This window comes from Botryllus schlosseri, chromosome 12 (genome assembly GCF_051294905.1).
Source record: "Botryllus schlosseri isolate E-star chromosome 12, Bs_hap1, whole genome shotgun sequence".
Classification (NCBI taxonomy): domain Eukaryota; kingdom Metazoa; phylum Chordata; class Ascidiacea; order Stolidobranchia; family Styelidae; genus Botryllus; species Botryllus schlosseri.
The window spans coordinates 23,529,993-23,547,418 of record NC_137247.1 but is presented as its reverse complement, the minus strand read 5'-3'; the positions used below and the strand labels follow the sequence as shown (position 1 = coordinate 23,547,418).

At 40.1% G+C, this 17,426-nt stretch overlaps 1 protein-coding gene and 1 long non-coding RNA gene across 3 annotated transcripts; both read left to right on the top strand.

Moving 5' to 3' along the window:
* Positions 1-1,948: 1,948 nt before the first annotated feature.
* On the top strand, positions 1,949-6,455 carry LOC145452083 (uncharacterized). Of its 2 annotated transcripts, XR_013919192.1 has the most exons (3): positions 1,949-2,469; positions 3,778-3,897; positions 5,198-6,455. It is a non-coding gene; the product is annotated as an uncharacterized LOC145452083 (long non-coding RNA). The 2 variants fall into 2 exon arrangements; XR_013919191.1 differs by having other exon boundaries at positions 1,949-3,897.
* A 7,929-nt stretch (positions 6,456-14,384) lies between these two features.
* LOC145451619 (uncharacterized) lies at positions 14,385-16,830 on the top strand. The gene has a single exon (XM_080329826.1). The coding sequence runs from the start codon at positions 15,183-15,185 to the stop codon at positions 16,623-16,625; it is 1,443 nt and encodes a 480-aa protein (XP_080185952.1). The 5' UTR covers positions 14,385-15,182; the 3' UTR covers positions 16,626-16,830.
* Positions 16,831-17,426: the final 596 nt, after the last annotated feature.

The window sequence follows — 17,426 nt, the reverse complement described above, 5'->3', positions numbered from 1 at the left end:
GTATTACGATCGTTTTTACAACTACTTACTTACTTGAGTAGATTTAAAGTCAGTCAATTCTACTTCTACTTCAAGTAGTTTTATGTTGCTTATGAAAGAAGTACTTCTACTCGTATTTGAGTAGATTTTTTCGTCACTACTTCTACTTCTACTTGAGTAGCTTTCTTGACTACTTTGACCACCCCTGGTCATGACCAAAAATCGTGTTCCAGGTATGCCTGAAGAGGCAGGGATGTCTTTTCCATTTGTTTTGATCTTGACAAGGGCCTATGGTGCAGTTTGGAAGAAGACATCACCAACAAACGAAAAAAAAAGCCATGGCGTGGATTAGCTGGAAATTAGTACACTTCATTGAAATAGCCACATTAAAAGGATAATGAGATAATTTTCGAATAGAGTACGTTGCGCACTTAAATTAACGATCACGAAAAGGAAATTAACTGACAAGCAGGTAAAACACGGGTAATTTATTTCTCAAGTGATAGTCATATCTAGAAGTATTTTTGTTTGACCAATTTAGATTTCACGAAATCTATGCCAGTTATGCAGGGCATACCGATGTCTCTCTGCCTTGATTCGAAGTCTGCAAATTCACCATTCCCAAAATCTCATCCACAGAGACATCAGTTGCATTCCTCAGCAGCTCAGTGTTCGAATATTTCTCTGCTACCTGACATTGACTGATCTAGGACGTTAAAAATGGTGCTGATTGCAATTGAGAATGGGCTATGGCAATGAATAGTATTTATGAGTTGAAAAAGCATTTCTGGTACTTCAAATAAGAGTTGATGGTAGAGCTTTTTATGTGCTCTAAACTTTGCGAGCTTCAGGGAAACTAAATGGTGACCCACTGAGCTTATAAAAGCACATTTGTCATTTTCTGGTCTTTCAATATCACCTGAACCCCCTTCTTGTCATAGAGTAATAAAAAGCATTGGTGTTTTACCATGATATATGGATACAATTAGATGGTATTCACCGAATGTGGAGGATGACATGAAGAGAAGACGATATCTTTTGATAGGAATAAAATCTGTCACGATGCCCATTAGTCTTATAATTCGCCTGTGACAGTACTATAGGACCCAGCAAACACAAAACCGTAAAAGGATCATCCGGGATCATCTCGATTAGGTTCTGATTTTCTAAGTGTCGAGGGAATGTCTAAAATACGTAGTAGGATGGTCTTGTGGTTATATTCAATCAGAATAAATTCATACTCGGTGTTGTTCCATCTCATGCATTAGACTTCGTTATATCCGGTAGTTAACCTAATAATGCAAATTTTCTATCTCTCGCGGGTACGACTAAAATACGTAGAAAGGATGACTTTGTCGGTACATTCAATCACGATGAATTCTATCCGGTTTTGTTCGATCTCATGCGGTAGCTTCGTTCTATCCATTAGAAAACAATGTTCTCCCTTCGTTTTATTGCATGAGGATGTCACCGGTGTTGTATATTCGTGTTGTTGCTCTAAGGTCGAATAGTTTTGTTTTCCTCTGATATATATGATCTTCATTATATATATATTCGCTCTTTCGGTAATCTCGCATGTTCAACGAGAATGGTTAATAGTTTTATTCAGAGAATAACTAAATAAAAGTGATATGTTGTACGTTTAGGAATATGATTATCGATGCGTGACTTCTAGAATATTTCGGCGATTCAAATTTTACGTCATCGCGGCATACAAAGATTTGACGCGCAACAGGTCGCAGCCAGGCATAGTTCGCTCTTTCTGTATGGTAAATGCCGTAAATATATAGGAATTGTGACTGACTGAGGTAGCGGGTTAAAGGTATATATGCAGTAGCATATAGCTTATGGGGTATTTCGAATTGCCTGTAGTATATGACGCCTAGAGCTGTTTGACTTTCTGCAAAACAGGTGTAGACAACTATAGAAAAGTTTCAGCTTTTCCAGGTTAGAATTAGAGCTGAACCGTTTTTCCGAATTAGATTACAATTATATTGCTGGCATTTCGCTCTAATTTAGTGAAATTAGACCACTATAATTCGCTTCAAACATCTGAATTACCGGTAACTATACCTACGGTATATCATAATATTTATGCTTGAATTTTCTAGGTATATAAGTCATATAGATACATTCCTGTAGAACACTGATTCATGATTTTATAAAAGTTGGTGCAAGAATGGACATTTTCAACTTGATGTTGATTAATGGAGCAAAATTTTAAATTTGAGTGCAATTATACCTCGAATCCAGTGACAAGATTATTAATCGTTGAAACCAAACGCAGCTTGATTATGTTGGCCCAGAGAATTTGGCTAGCCAGACCATATTGATGGAATATGGTCACAGTAAGATAATATTTTGGGCTATTTTACATGAACTTTCCAACATTTGATTTGATATGTCCACTAAAACAGTTGTTATTCTGCTTTCGAACAAGACCTTAATTGCTGGTTTCAATGGTAACTGTGTTTGTCAAAGGCTGCAAAGGTAATTTCTTTTCCATGTTAGATGTTTATTTGTTTGTTTGTGGTGTTCATGGTGGTGGTTCGACTACACTGGTCATTTTACACCAGGCCGGTTCTTCTTATTATTATTCCGTATCTGCCCGATTACCAGTGAACTCGGCACTTGGTGAATTCGGCCGCACAAACTCGGCACTTGGTGAATTCGGCCGTGGTAGATCTCGTAGCGGTACCGGTCACCATGATTGGTTACTGGAATGTTTGCCGGTGAACTTGGCACTTTGAGTGGTTGTCAATGTTGTACGGGGGTCAGGGCATGCGTAGATCACACGGTCACGGCGTGATTAGATCACAGATTGCGTAATTGCGGGAAATAACGCGACGCTCTTCACTTGGTGAACTCGGCCCTTGGAGGAATTGGCACTAGAACACCTTCGCATTAGAAATGCATTTAGTATGAATGAACAGTATCAAAAAGGAAATTTAAACGTGTCGTGGCTCGTGGTAGATCTCGTAATCTTGGGATCCTTCAACCGTGTTATCGAGACACCCTAATCCCAGAGTGGAATCGTCTCTCCAAAGGCAAAAAATAATTTATTTTGACGTGATCATGCGAAACATTTGTTGATGAGGAACAGTGGCTTGTCGTGATCGATAAACGAAGAAGCGCCGCTTGATGTTCCACAGTTTTGATCTCACATACAACGCCAAGATCCATCTTCTCAAAACTTACACGACACAGGCCCGTGACTCATGCCATCGATTCCAAGCAGACCGCGCGTGGTCGGTATATGAGCGCTGTGTTATTTCCCGTGGCTACGCAATCCGTGATCTAATCACGCCGTGACTGCGCGATCTACGGATGCCCTGACCTCCTTACAAGATTGACGAATCACTTGATAATACTATTATTAGTTTGATAATTCATATTAATAGCTGTAAATACACTTCATTTCAAAATTTCCCGAGGGCCGAATTCACCAAGTGCCGAGTTTGTGCGGCCGAATTCACCAAGTGCCGGGTGCATCGGCAACCATCTGCCCACTTACAGCACGGCCCACTCCTAGGCTTTTTAAGACATGGCTATGCGAATCAGATGGCGAGGAGGAGCCTAGATAAACGGCCAACACTTCGGTAGGAATTATGGAGTCGACGTGTCACGCTCGAACCCGCAATTCATTGGTGTTTAGCTATAATGGAACGTACCACTACGTTTCCTCGCCATACCTTATAAAATGAGACCGTAGCATTTGGCATTTCGTGTGGCAATTGACTTTTGTGTGGAAAATTGTGTTCGTTTTAGAACTTATCCGAAACTTTTATTCCGCCATAGATTGTATATGATAAAACGATATCGGAATTGATCCTAGGAGAATTCCAAAGCAACTCAACACAAAGGAGGATTTAAAGAAGTTTGATGGAAAATTGAATGAAAGCAAAAGCAAGAGATGTGGTATGTTGAATCTGTTTTGGTACTTTTAAATAGGCCTACTTTGTTGTGCCGATAGCAGACGGTATATATAAACGTAAGATGTGGAAGCTATCAAGGTGTTTTTAGAAATTCAGTCAGTCAAAGTGGACAATCGTATTGCTTGGATTATATTTAGGCTTATTTTAGCATCTTTGAGATGCAACTCTAAACGTGGACGGTCATGAACAGTAGGGCTCTTCAAAAATGACTTTTTTTCTCAAATCGTACTGGCTACTTGATAAAATTGTTAGGTTACCTAATTTAAGCCTACAAACAAAATATGGTTCAAATCCAGCCAGTATCCGCTTTGCTACAAGAGAAGAAAGTTCCTATTTATTATATAAAAATGAATAATAAAAAATTTGAAGATTTTCTGTTCACCCCATGAAAGTGTTAGGCTGTCTATAGAAACGATGCTCACCAAATTTGGTTCAATTCCAACCAGTGGAAGCGGAGTTATTGCTGTCGAAAAATTTGGATTTTAATAAAATAGTACTTACGGTGAGCACAACTTTAATAAGTAAACAAAGAATCGGTCACCGTAAATACTATTTTATTCAAATCCAAATTTTTCGACGGCTATATCTCCGCTTCCACTGGTTGGAATTGAACCAAATTTGGTGAGCATCGTTTCTATAGACAGCCTAACACTTTCATGGGGTGAACAGAAAATTTTCAAATTTTTATTACCTATTCATTTTTATATAGTTAATAGAAACTTTCTTCTCCTGTAGCAAAGCGGTTACTGGCTGGAATTGAACCAAATTTTGTGTTTAGGCTTAAATTAGGTAACCTAACAATTTTATCAAGTAGCCAGAACGATTTGAGAAAAAAAGTCATATTTTAAGAGCCCTAATGTCCATGTCAGGGAAACGTTTTAGGGTAGGCCTACTCATATGTCTCGCAGCGTTCTCTACATAATTGTCAATTGCGATACAAACTGTTTGCTTGTATTGGTAAAGCCATCCAACTTCGAATTGTAAAATGTTGGGAGTCTTGATATCAAATTTTTGAAAGGTGCACTTTGAGAAGATTTCGGAATCTGTCAAATTATACAAAAATTTAGCAAATTCTTTGACATATTTCATCTATTTGGGACTCGATCAACGTAAAAGAATTGGTAATCATTTTATACAATATATTGTATTTGTAGTTGAAGTATAGTAATAATTCTTATGGTTACCGCACTTGTAACGATTCACGGCCATAACTGGAATAATTAGAATGATGTAACTTTCAAATTGTCATGCATTTTGCAACAACATTGTTCTCAATTTTCAAGGTGCTGACCATTCGAGGAAGAATCACCCACCGGGAATTCACGATCCGTAAACGCGGCCGACTGTTTCTCTCCTCAAGCGGAAGCGACAGAGAAGAGGAACGAAGAGAAAAAAGGAGCAGAAATAGCAAGAGTGTGACAAGTCGCGTCCGTTCGCTTTAATGCGTATTTCCATCCGCGAAGTAGTAGGTGGGAAAACTAATGGGCGTTTGGTTAGCGCTTATATAAGGTTGACTCCAGCGCTGTATTTGCTAAATGTTGCTATGAAATAGGGGTGGTGTCATTTGGTATCAATATTGACTATTGAAAGACCATTTGTTAGTGGTCATGGATTTGTTCGGCCAGTATGCAGTAATTTCTGATGGTCACTTCCCGGGCTTCTGTTCTCTAACCCCTCATGATTGTTATTCTGCTTCTAGTAAGACTGTCGATTCTAATGTTTTATCGTATCATTTGTCGGAGGTTTCGCTCGCTTTATTTACAACGTTTTGCTCTCTGCTAGGTCAATTACTGGCTGAGTATCACTACAGCCTAAGAAACTGCACTAATTCTCATTTTAATGTCTTGCTGGTTATCTTGCTGTCAATTCTAATAATTTATTAATGTCTAAACCAGTGCCGCCACTCAAATGTTTTGTTCTCTGTACACAATATTATTAGGTCTTCAGCTTTCCATGCAGAGTATCATTACACTTTCTAGACTTTAGTATATATCTCTCCAACTAGCTGCCAAATAACTGATTCATTTGGATTGTTGAATTGATCATTTTGGACAGAATGTGAAGAAATTTTAGTCAAGAATTCTTTTTGTGTTAGTGGCTGTTTTCAAAGAGTGCTGAAGTAGTCATCGTTGATCTTGATAATCAAGTAGAAGTGACGACTGAAGTCAGTTCTCTAGTCATATAATATTAAAAAATATAATAATAAAACTTGAAAACTTGAGTGGAAATAGTTCAGAATCGAATCCATTTTAGTAAGTATGGGCGAAAAAAATGTAGGAGTCATTCGTTAGTCGCTACCTCTGCCATTTTCGCAGTACGAATGTCTTAGCTATCAATCATCATTTTCATTTTATTTCTGCAGGGTGTTGAAAAGAAAAGGCCGCATGCTGGTTATTTAACTGGCTCATCAGAAGATGAAACCTGATGATAAGGACTGTTTTCACTTTCTTTCTGAAGACATTCGTTCGTTTGTTCGTTTTATTTTTTACAACGGCATTATTGCCAATTCGTTTGAAATTAAATTATCACAAATGTGATTAATATGTAGTAAATAATGTGGTGTGTGTACGCAGCCGTGATCAGGTTAAGCCCATAGTGGTAGAAAACAGGTTATTATATCAGGATCTTCTTCTTCTAACGTAGGATCTACATTCTACTCACCATGTTTAAAGGCTGTAGCATCTGCATAATATTTACATTATTGAAGGACATGGAAAAGACGTTGAATTGAGTCGACACAAAATCCCCCTTTCTACGACCTGCCAAGATCTAATATCTACTACATCGGCTCGGCTTTTCTACATCTTTGGTCTGTACTGTGTTTGCTGGGGAGTGCTGCAGAGCAAATGCTAGAATATCATAAATATCAAATTGTATCGTGAAGAAATCTACATTGGACCGACAAAGAATATAGATATTGACTACTATCACTTGTTAAATATATTTACCCGTATTTTACGTGCTTATTATTAGGTCATTTCCTTTTCATGGTCGTTATTTCAGTGCGTAAAGTACTCTATTTTAAAATTATCTCACCATTCTTTTAATGTGGCTATTTCAATGAAGTGGACTAATTTCCAGCTAATCCCTGTCATATCTTTTTTTCGTTTAGTGGTGATGTCTTCATCCAAACGCCACCATATAGGCCCTTGTCAAGATCAAAACAAGTGGAAAAGACATCCCTGCCTCTTCAGGCATACCTGGAACACGATTTTTGGTCATGACCGTGTGACGAAATTGGTCACGGTAAAACCTATTTTTTAAAAATGACTGAAATTTCAATTTGGCTGACCTCGGCTTCTACTGGCTGGAATTGAGTCAAATTCGGTGTGCAACGTTTTTTTAGGTAACCTGACGATTTGACATTAAGCCGATGAGATTTAGAAAAGTTTTTTTGAACCCCCCTACTGAACAGTGAACAAGTTGGCGGTAGAGATCGGAGTTAGAGACACGTTAAAGTGGTCTTTATTCGAAAGTTTTTGCCTTGCAGCACTAGTAATAGTGGATCAAAAAGTGTGCAGTGCCTTAAGGGAAAGATTGCCTCATACCTTCTGATAGACTGTAGGGTCCACGAAACATGAAGCTTCCGAGGGATATTACGGCCGCTTATATTAATTAAAACAGAACATATTTATCATTTCATTAGAACTGAGATCTGCTATCGCGGCAAAAGTAGCAATCGGCTAGCCAACGAATGTCGTACTAGCCGTAGAAAACTGGTGATTTAATCTGCAGGATGGCCAACTGTAGCTTCTTATAAAGACACATGTTCCGTATTTTCACAGCAGATTTTAAGCGCAAAATATGTGTGTGGTGAAATGGCGAAATGAAATGAAATTCCTACCCAAGTGTTGGAGGTTTATCTAGGTTCCTCGTCGCCACGTGATCGGCGTAAGCGGTAATTTATAAAAGCCCAGAAGTGGGCCGTGCTACAAGTCGGTAAATACGTAATCAAAATAATGAATATATGTCTGGTGTAAAACTACCAATGTAGTCGAAACACCCTGAATATAAAACAAACAAACGGCGAATTATATATAACAGAGGTCGGGAACCTTTTTCGTCTGAAGAGCTATGTTGGCTTTATATTTTCCATTTTAACTCCGAAAGAGCCATACGTGTCCATGCATTGTTACGTCACAAGTTAAAATTCGTGACGTTATCATGGTACTAATTCTAACACACTACATGGGATTCGTCGTGGGCGCCGTATTTTTTCTGTAAAAGCTCATAGGGTGCTAGTCATCCTGTGATAGCGCAATTCATGGTAAAGCTCAGAATTTATAATAACTGATATCACTCTACTATAACTACAACACTGATTCCGAAAATGTAAATATTGATCGTCCTCTCAATTCTCAAAGTATTCAGCGGTAACACGAACGTTGCACTACAGGCCTACTTCATTTTAACGGTAGTACTAGAAAGCTAGTTACCAATCAAGAACGTGAATAGCTAAGCATTGTTTGTAATTTGGATTTGTAATTGTGATTGTCACTTCCAGGGCAGTTTATTTCTCGTCGTGGATCAGGAAGGCAATGTGTATTTGAAAACTAGATAGCAATTCTCTTCGATCAATCAAGATTACGCGGCGCGCAATGTCATGTAGGCTACATCGTATTCGCGAGCGATAGTTGCCGCTGGCGCCACAGTACCTAAACTTTGAGAATTTTATAGAGGGTTCCGAGCCCTTAACTCTGGATAAGCCACTGTCTTGACCTCTCAAAGACATGTTTATGTTTCCACGAGAATAATTGTTCGGGTCGTTAAGAAAATTTACCAACAGGTTGCTGCAATATCGATAAAAATTAAGTACAAAATTAAAAATATGTCAAAGAGCCATATCTTATACCCAAAAGACCCATATATAGCTCGCGAGTCATAGGTTCCCGACCACTGACACTGATATATAGCGATCATCCATATCGTACAACGATGACGTCGTGAATTTCAAATAATGACGTCAAGATATATTGTCATTGGTATATTACTCCTTTGATGGTACAATTGAAAATGTAGGGGCAGGTATGACTCCTCGGCCGAAACTGATTCCCGAACCATGACATATAATATGACGACACTGCCATCTTAGCTCAGTAACGGACAGGGCCATGGTCTGGTAATTCAAAATGGCGATTTGTCTCCTTAAGTATCCAATATCCACTGAAGTGGTATATCAGATATTGCAAAAGTTAGCAAAAATTAAGGCGACCGCAGTTGGAGGACATTTTGTGTATATTCTAAACCAGTGGTTCCCAACCTTTTTCGACTCATCGCCCCCTTTTCAAGCTCAACGCCGATCATCGCCCCCCAGATTTTGTGAACCGAAAAATCGGTATACAATCTGTAGTCATCGGCGGGTTGACTGAAAAAAAAAGGTCAACTTTTCGGATCGTTGTCGAATTTTACACTTTTGCAACCAAATTTCCGTGGGTTGTCCAAAAAAAAAACGGTCATTTCTCCGAATTGACTCCAATATAGCCGTTTTTACGCGTCATCGCCCCCCTATCGCCCCCTTCGCGATTTTCGCCCAATTTGTCCATTTACGCCCCCCTATCGCCCCCTTCGTCATTTTCGCCCCCCTAGGCCGCCAAATCGCCCCCTGGGGGGCGATATCGCCCACGTTGGGAACCACTGTTCTAAACGCTGCGATATAAACTACTAATCAGCAGTGACCACGCGCGGAATTGATAATTCAAAACCAATCGAGATATTTTCAGTCGCCCAGCTTGTCTCCTTCTGTTGGCGATAATTGTCGCCCAAATGCTTCAAAACCAGGACTGTCCACCAAAGTAGTCTAATCGGTAAATATATAAATATATATATATATACCTATTAGACTACTTTGGTGGACAGTATATATATATTCAAGGTGAAAGGGAAGTATTTTGATATAAATATACTACTTCGGTTCTATTTGGAATAGACACGACACATCACAATTCTACCTATAATGGTTACTCCTAACTGGCATTTTTTTCCGCGGTCTTGATATTTCCCTATCGTCGGCCTCTATTGTATTGTTTTATCCCAGGGGCGGCAAACCCGTAACCCGCGTACCAGATGGGGCGCGCCAGAACCTTTTGGGTGACTCGCGAGGAAATTTTCGAAATCAGTTATATTATCAAAAAATAATTACCCTGTTAATAATTTGTGAACTCGCAAGGTCAACCAAAAATTTAATTAGCCTGACAGTGAAATTTGGGATGTTGATTGCTGAAATATCACTCACGACTAGGGCTGGGCAAAATCGAGTACCTGAGTGATTCGATTCTGAATCACGTAATATGCTTCGAGTCGAGTGGAGTAATAGAGTATCACTCATTATGACGTCATAACATAATGCAATATATCAAAGTTCAAATATGTACCTTTTACGCGACCACAAAGAATATAATGCCTGTTATTCATCACATTAAAGAGACTTTGGTATTTTTTCGACCATGTTGATTTCTTGCACTTGGTGACAATGTTGTGAGATGATCATGGCTTCGGAAATGTGCCATTTCCAGTAACGTTCGTAGCTTTGTACTACATGTCTCGTATGCTACGATACAGCCAATCAAGGTTACTAGGCTTCAACAGTGAAAATTAGTTTCGAAACAATAGTTATTGTTGATAAATTAACATTCAGTGGCGAGAAGCGTAATTTCAGTAGGCCTACTCGAAAAAATCGTCTTTTACTGCTGGACTCGCTTCATTAAAATTAATACTTGATTCAGATTCGAGTACTCGAATCATTGCGCCCAGCCCAACTCACGACGCATTAGCTTAGCCAGACGCCAGCTAGCCACATTTTCTTAGATTTGCGTATATGACCATGAAGTAGAATATTTCGTTATTGTCACTCGATTTCTGGCTTTTAGTATTGGTACCCTCTGCAGAGTTGAGTCTAACTATATTCGCGATTACGAAAGAACGTGTAATTGAACATGCAGCGTCACATGTGCCAGTACATTGTGCACTCTTAAGAAGATCGTCGGCGATGAAACTTTGGCACAAAATGATAGACGCATGTTCACCGAAACCGTCGATAATGATACGTCCAAGCGCCTAATAATGTCCTTACCAAATGAGCACAGCGGTGTACCTGTACAGAGGCATCCCGAATTCTATGCAAGCAACAAAATTATGGATCGAATTCATTTACAATCTTTGCGAAATTTTAGCACTTCGCACGGCTAGGAGTTAAAGCACGCTGAGTTTCTATGACATAATTGTTATCGATTTTTAGGCGTAGTAGGATATAAGTCTTGTTTTCACAGCTACTTAATCCGGTTCGCTCCTATCGGGCGACTAATAAAATTTTATCAACATTCAAGTGGGCCGCGCAATGGCTCGTAAAACTCATGCGGCTCTTTAGCCGAAAATGTTGGCCACCCCTGTTGTATTCGTTCGCTGCAAAATCAGCACGTCGATTCATTTTTACGAGAATGTAGCGTTGATTTCACTTGTCGTGAACTTCGCTTTGATGGTTCGTGATATTTCTCGATATTTCTTCCTCACCTATGTCTCGGGGTCTTCTTGCGTTGTTTTTCTAAGTACACGTCGTCTGCTGGTCGGTCGGTCGTAATTCAAAGTCGGAAAAACACCACATAGGGCAGAGCGAATGCTTATGTGGTGCTGTTATTGTTATTATGACTCAATAACCATTAGTTTGAAAGCACGGGTGTATGCCATCCTAAGAATGTGGATGCCCTGCATTTTGTTATGTGTCAGGTTTAGTTTTCAGTTTCTTCTAATTAATAATTCAATACTTGCAAAACACGACAACAGTGCGATCAATTAAATGATGGGAAGGTTCCGAACAACTTGAAATATTTTTGGAGTTGTGTCATTTCTCGTAGCATCCATGAGCAGTCTAATATATATAATGCAGCTACTTTTGATTGATCACTCAGCACGTATTGCACCCTCAAGTTGCAACAGAATGAACGTGTTCTTGCCAAGAATATGTAATCGCTAAACTGGGCAAGGATCGAAGAAAAGATATGGAAAAAATACCACGGATTTTTCTTGTGGACGGTCACAAATCTTGCGTGCTGGCCACGAAAAAAGCTATTCCGTGGCCGGTCACGGGGAATTGGCAAAACGTATACTACCAAATCGTCGAAAGTATTAAATGGAAAGTATAGTAAAAATCGATGGTCTTGTGCCCTTATTGGCCCTTACTAAGTAGGCTAAGTGCCGTAAATTTTCCAAGACGTCAACCCACTCCCTTCTACCGGAAAATATCATTGTTCTGAGAGGATAAAAAATTTATAGCAATATATATGTAATTACCAATATTAACCGATTTAGTCTTGAATTATAGAATATCCTCGCGCTTGGCGCAATTCACAGAAACTTTACCCCTACACTGAGTGCAAAGAAGATGCTCACAATTATTCGTTAAAACACCCATCCCCCATAAGTCAGGCTTATCACCCTATGGAGACCCAAGACCAACGGTTTTGGAGAGTGGGCAGACGAAGTGCATTTTCGGCCCTGGTTTTGTTGATGGCCGGTATAGCTGTTGTTGTGTGTTTTTGTGCGGCGCATTGTATTCGTACTAGCGAACGCCTGGTGGTAGTATGCAATGAGCAAGCTCGCACGACAACGTGCTTGGTTCAACTCCGAAACGCTTCGTCTCTCGATATTATCGAAGAGAAGAATATTATTCGCGTTGGCGTGGTCGGTTAAACCCACGGCGTTCGGCGCGAAAGACTGTAAACGACTGTCGGCGGTAGCATGTTTATCTGGGCAAGGCAATTTTACCTAGACTCTGCAGACTGACTGTGGTAAAATCACATGGATACAATCATGAAAATAATTAATTACGATCAAACACCCCTAAATATCACTCTCTAGCACCATCTACTTGCTAAAAACGGTTACATACTTTACATTTGGGTTGATTTCAATTTTTGAAAGTCCACTGGTCCGCCAAATATTTTTGAAATTTTACTGGTCCGCGAGGTGGAAAAGGCTGAGAACCACTGTCCGTTAGAACAATGCTCTTCAACCTTTCATACAGATTCAGTGGTAAGCCTAATTCAAGGGTGTTCAACCGTTATTGCAATTCAGGGCCATGTTTCAATTACATATACAGCATATGGCCGCATCTCAGCGGAGATTTGTCAATGACCCATCTGGACGACAAATACTCATGGTAAATTGGCTACTGGGAACTTCGCACCGCTGAGAGCCCGTGTGCAGGTCTGTGTAATCCCTGATATCTTGAGATATACCTTGCGTACAAAAATTTCTAATTGTAGAAACAGAACACCACCGCAGGTTTACTATCAAAAACGCGAGTATAATGAATAACGGATCGGCGATTTTTAATTGTATTCAGTCTACAATTTTCTCTGCTTTGCAGAGAACCGCTATGAATACACACGGTGCACAATTACTACAGTTGCGCAGCAATTTCACGATGGAATCATTGATTCACACCGGATGCATATTAAAGAGAACCAAGCATCCGGTGATATTGGCTAGCTTGGCTACTAGGCCTAACATACCAATGCATCAGCGTAGAAAGGAAGATACATATTTTCCGGCTATCTGGTTAGCATACAAATGCATCAGTGCAGCAATGTCACTAAATTTTAACGATGTCGAAACGAGAGTATAATCCAGAATACCTAAAGTGCGGATTCATCGCAATCGAATACGGAAAAGAATGTTTGCTGCTGTGCGTGGTTTGCATGAAATCCGTACCATGAAGCCCAGCATGCTGAAACGGCACTGGGATGCAGAAAAGAAAAAGTGAGATCCCTGCGTCGGCGTGTTGGTGCGGGGAAGGGCTTTCAGCCATCAAGTGGACATAGCGTGATGCTCTAATTGAGCATGGGCAATGAACATATTTTCCAATATACTACCAATAATGCTATACCGGCATAGACAATCTTGTCTACAGGAAGCAGTTGTACCTAGCAAATTAAATTCGCTTTTCGTAGGCTACTATTCAGTGGTGTTATTATATGGCGTGACAACGTCGTGAAGTCAATGACCCTTCGAAGATGAAAGAAGAACGAAAAATGGATAACCCTTTGCAACGATGACGAACGATGTCCTAAATCGGAACGACACCGACATCAGGACATTCTCGAAAGCAGTAATATCACGGGAAATTTAATTTAAAACCGCCAATCTTTGATGCTCTCTTTTTACGATGGATACTTCCATCACCTCGGTGATGGTGCTATTTTCAGAGCTAGACCTATATACATAACAACGCCAATTACTAATAATACTGGTACATTTGACTACCTTAAGACATGTGGGATCTAGGTGGTACGCGGTGAAGTGAAAAAAAATAGTGGTAGGCGACCGGAAAGAGTTCGAGAAACACCGCTTTATGAGGTGCATTATATTCCTCTGTGGATCGCAATTGTATGGTGGATTCAAATTGCCAGGGCACTATTATATTAAAAACGAAAAATCAAAGTCTAGTGGAGCGTGGATAAAAATTTGAAGTTGAATTTAAATCTCTCAAATATTTGGTAACCACTTCGTTAATTCAAATTGCATATTGACGGCCACCATAATTTGATTATGTGTAGATGGTTGATTGGCCTAATCAAAATAAAGATGAGCAAGGCTGCAACGCATAGGAAATTTAAAATGCTAATCAGGGCTCGAGGTTACCGGACCACGACCTAGCACTCCCTGGCTGCGCCTCTGCAGTGGTGTACACTGCTCTATTTATATTATTATAATATTTACATCACAAGAGGGATGTATTTTCGTACAGCTGATCTGAAAAACCTGTTCTGAAGCATAGCCTTGACTATTTATTGTGATAGTTAGTCATCGGTTCATTTAATGCGGATCTGGTACACCCCAGTACACCCCATCCGAGTGGTACATCCTTTGCAAGTTATGGTGCACCCTGGGGTGTACGATACGCCCGATCGAAGAGCCATGCTATAGAATGTCTCGCGTCGACGTGGCCGAATCAGCCATTGACACTAGTCCATGTCGAGTCACCGAAAACCTGCTCCTTGACTCACTACAATGCTGCGACGAAAATTTGCTCCGTTACGCGTTTGTGAATTCGTTAACAAATTGTCATGATTGATTTCGCAGGGTTGAATACATCTTACTAGAATTTAGTGATTGATTCCTAAACACGTCGACCTCTTTTCAAAGCAGGATGTATACAGAAAGGAAGTTTATAATCGCACGCCGTGCTCTGGTATTCCGCTTTTTCATATACTTGATACCGCCACACTTCCAACAAGAAATGCAATTTGTGTACATTTTACTCGTAACCGAAATATGGTAGATCAGGCAGATGAACAGCAATCCGGTGAGTCAGTGCTGCTGCTGGATTCAACGTTCATTTCGCGTGGAAAGCGATACTATATACTGAGAAAACGATGGGGTGTCCTGTTTTTAGTGTGTTGTCTGTTATTCCTGGACGTGTTCAGTTACAGCTTTTTCTCGTTCATCAACGATTTGACTTCATTATACTTTCGCGTGGACCCGGTCACGGTGGATATGCAAGCGACAACGAATCTTGTTGGCAGGGTGATCAGCGTATTCGTGGTCTGCATATTCGGCGATCTGTTGACATTTCGAAATCTAGCAGTTTTGGGAGCTGCTGGAAATGTGCTTGCCACTTTCCTAATCTCAATTGGCGTTGCACTTAAAATGTTTGGATTTGTGATAGCTGGTATGTTCCTCAGTGGAAATTCGACTTCAATATTGATGTCGCTGATACAATTGTGCGCCGGTAATTGGTTTCCCCAGAACGAAAGAGGCAAAGCTAACGCTTTTCCATGGCTGTCAAGAAGACTTTCTCAGTTGATTACGAACATAATTGCTACAAGAGCAATGGGAGTGTCATATAGCGAAGACCAACTCCATCTAATTAAAGGGAATTGCAGCGAAATTAATAAATTCGACAATCTATTCCAAGAGGCGTATGCTTGTGTATTCGGCTCGATTAGCTTCCTTTCACTGGTGTGCACTGCAGTGTCGCTGACTTATCTGTCCGGTAGGCCCCCAGTAGCTGATGTAATTAAACAATCCGATGATAACAAATCATTATTTAATGAGGTCGACCCTATTCTAGCGGAGTCCCGGTCATCGTTCGACTTGAAAAGAGAACTAGGTGAGATCAAGTATCTACTAACATATTCTCCATTCCTTATATTCACTTGTGTTTATACTTTCATGATTTTTGAGAGACCTTTGGGCGATGTTCTAGTATCATCCTTGATGTTGAATGAATTCTCAACGTTGAACGATCAATTTGTCGGCGCAATGATCTGTATTGGATTCGTGCTTGCAACAGTATGCTCTTCTGCAGCGGGACAAGTCCTGGATAAATTCGAGAGGCCAAGATTAACGTTTCTTTGTTTTGTCGCAGTAGCTATTGTCTCTCTTGCCTTATTTTCTATCTGTTTCCAGATCCACTCAGTTGTTGGTGTTGCCGGTGCTTTCCTAGCACTGTGGTCCGTCAGGGATGGTGCTCTGGTCTGCTGCTCGCACCGTTTAACTGCTATTACCGCGAACCTGTCCAGGTCTACCCGCGTCAAGGCTTACGCTCTACCTCTAGTAGGAGTAGCTATGGCATCAGCAATAAGCATATTTATGATGAGAGTATTGATGCGCATATTCAACTCTGCGGTAGCAGCGTTGTTTCCAATGCCCTTTATGATCATGGCTATGTTTTTTTACGTGTTTTTTTGGTCGCATCTGCGTGATGACAAGTAAATTATCCTAAGACGGTGTTCAGGCGTCAGCTTGTAACTAACATTCCGTTTTGTGGACACTAATAATGTGTTGATTTCGATTAAAAATATCATTGAGAACGGTTGGAAATATTCATCGTATTCAACATAGACTTTCACCATACAAATGATGTTGCTAGATCTAATGCTAGGTTACTGTAAAAGGGTAGACATTACTTGTAATAGCGTTCCTTGAACTGAGGTTCATGGATCAATTGGATGGATCAATATAATTCATGCATTCTTAATATTTCGCGCGGCGTGTTTATAAAAGTTATGGTACGTGCCAAAACTTTGGGTAATTTCTTGGTTCGTTGCAGGTTTACCGCAGGGTTGGAACCAAGTCGCAAGGTTACGAGTCACAAGTCAATCTCACTTTTACAATTTTGACTCGAGTCAAGTCGAGTAATTTTCAATTCACCACCGAGTCAAGTCACTGTTCAGTTTTGAATTCAATCCGGTTCAATCCTTTTTTTTAAAATCTGCTCGAGTGATATAGAATTGCTCGAATCCATAGTATCGTAATTTTCCTCAGTCATAACAGTTACTGGCTCTATTTTCCTGGTATCAGGAGTGATAGACGAAATACCAATAATGTCGTGACTTTACTATTCTTCGCAGTTACAATAAAAAGCCTGTCTTGGTCGTCCTAGTGTCGAGTCATGCAGAATGACTTGAGTAAAAGTCGAGTCAAGTGACTCGAGTCCAGTCTAGTCATCAAGAAATCGTGACTCGAGTCGAACTCGAGTCGAGTCATGAATCAAGTCATTACAACCCTGGTTTA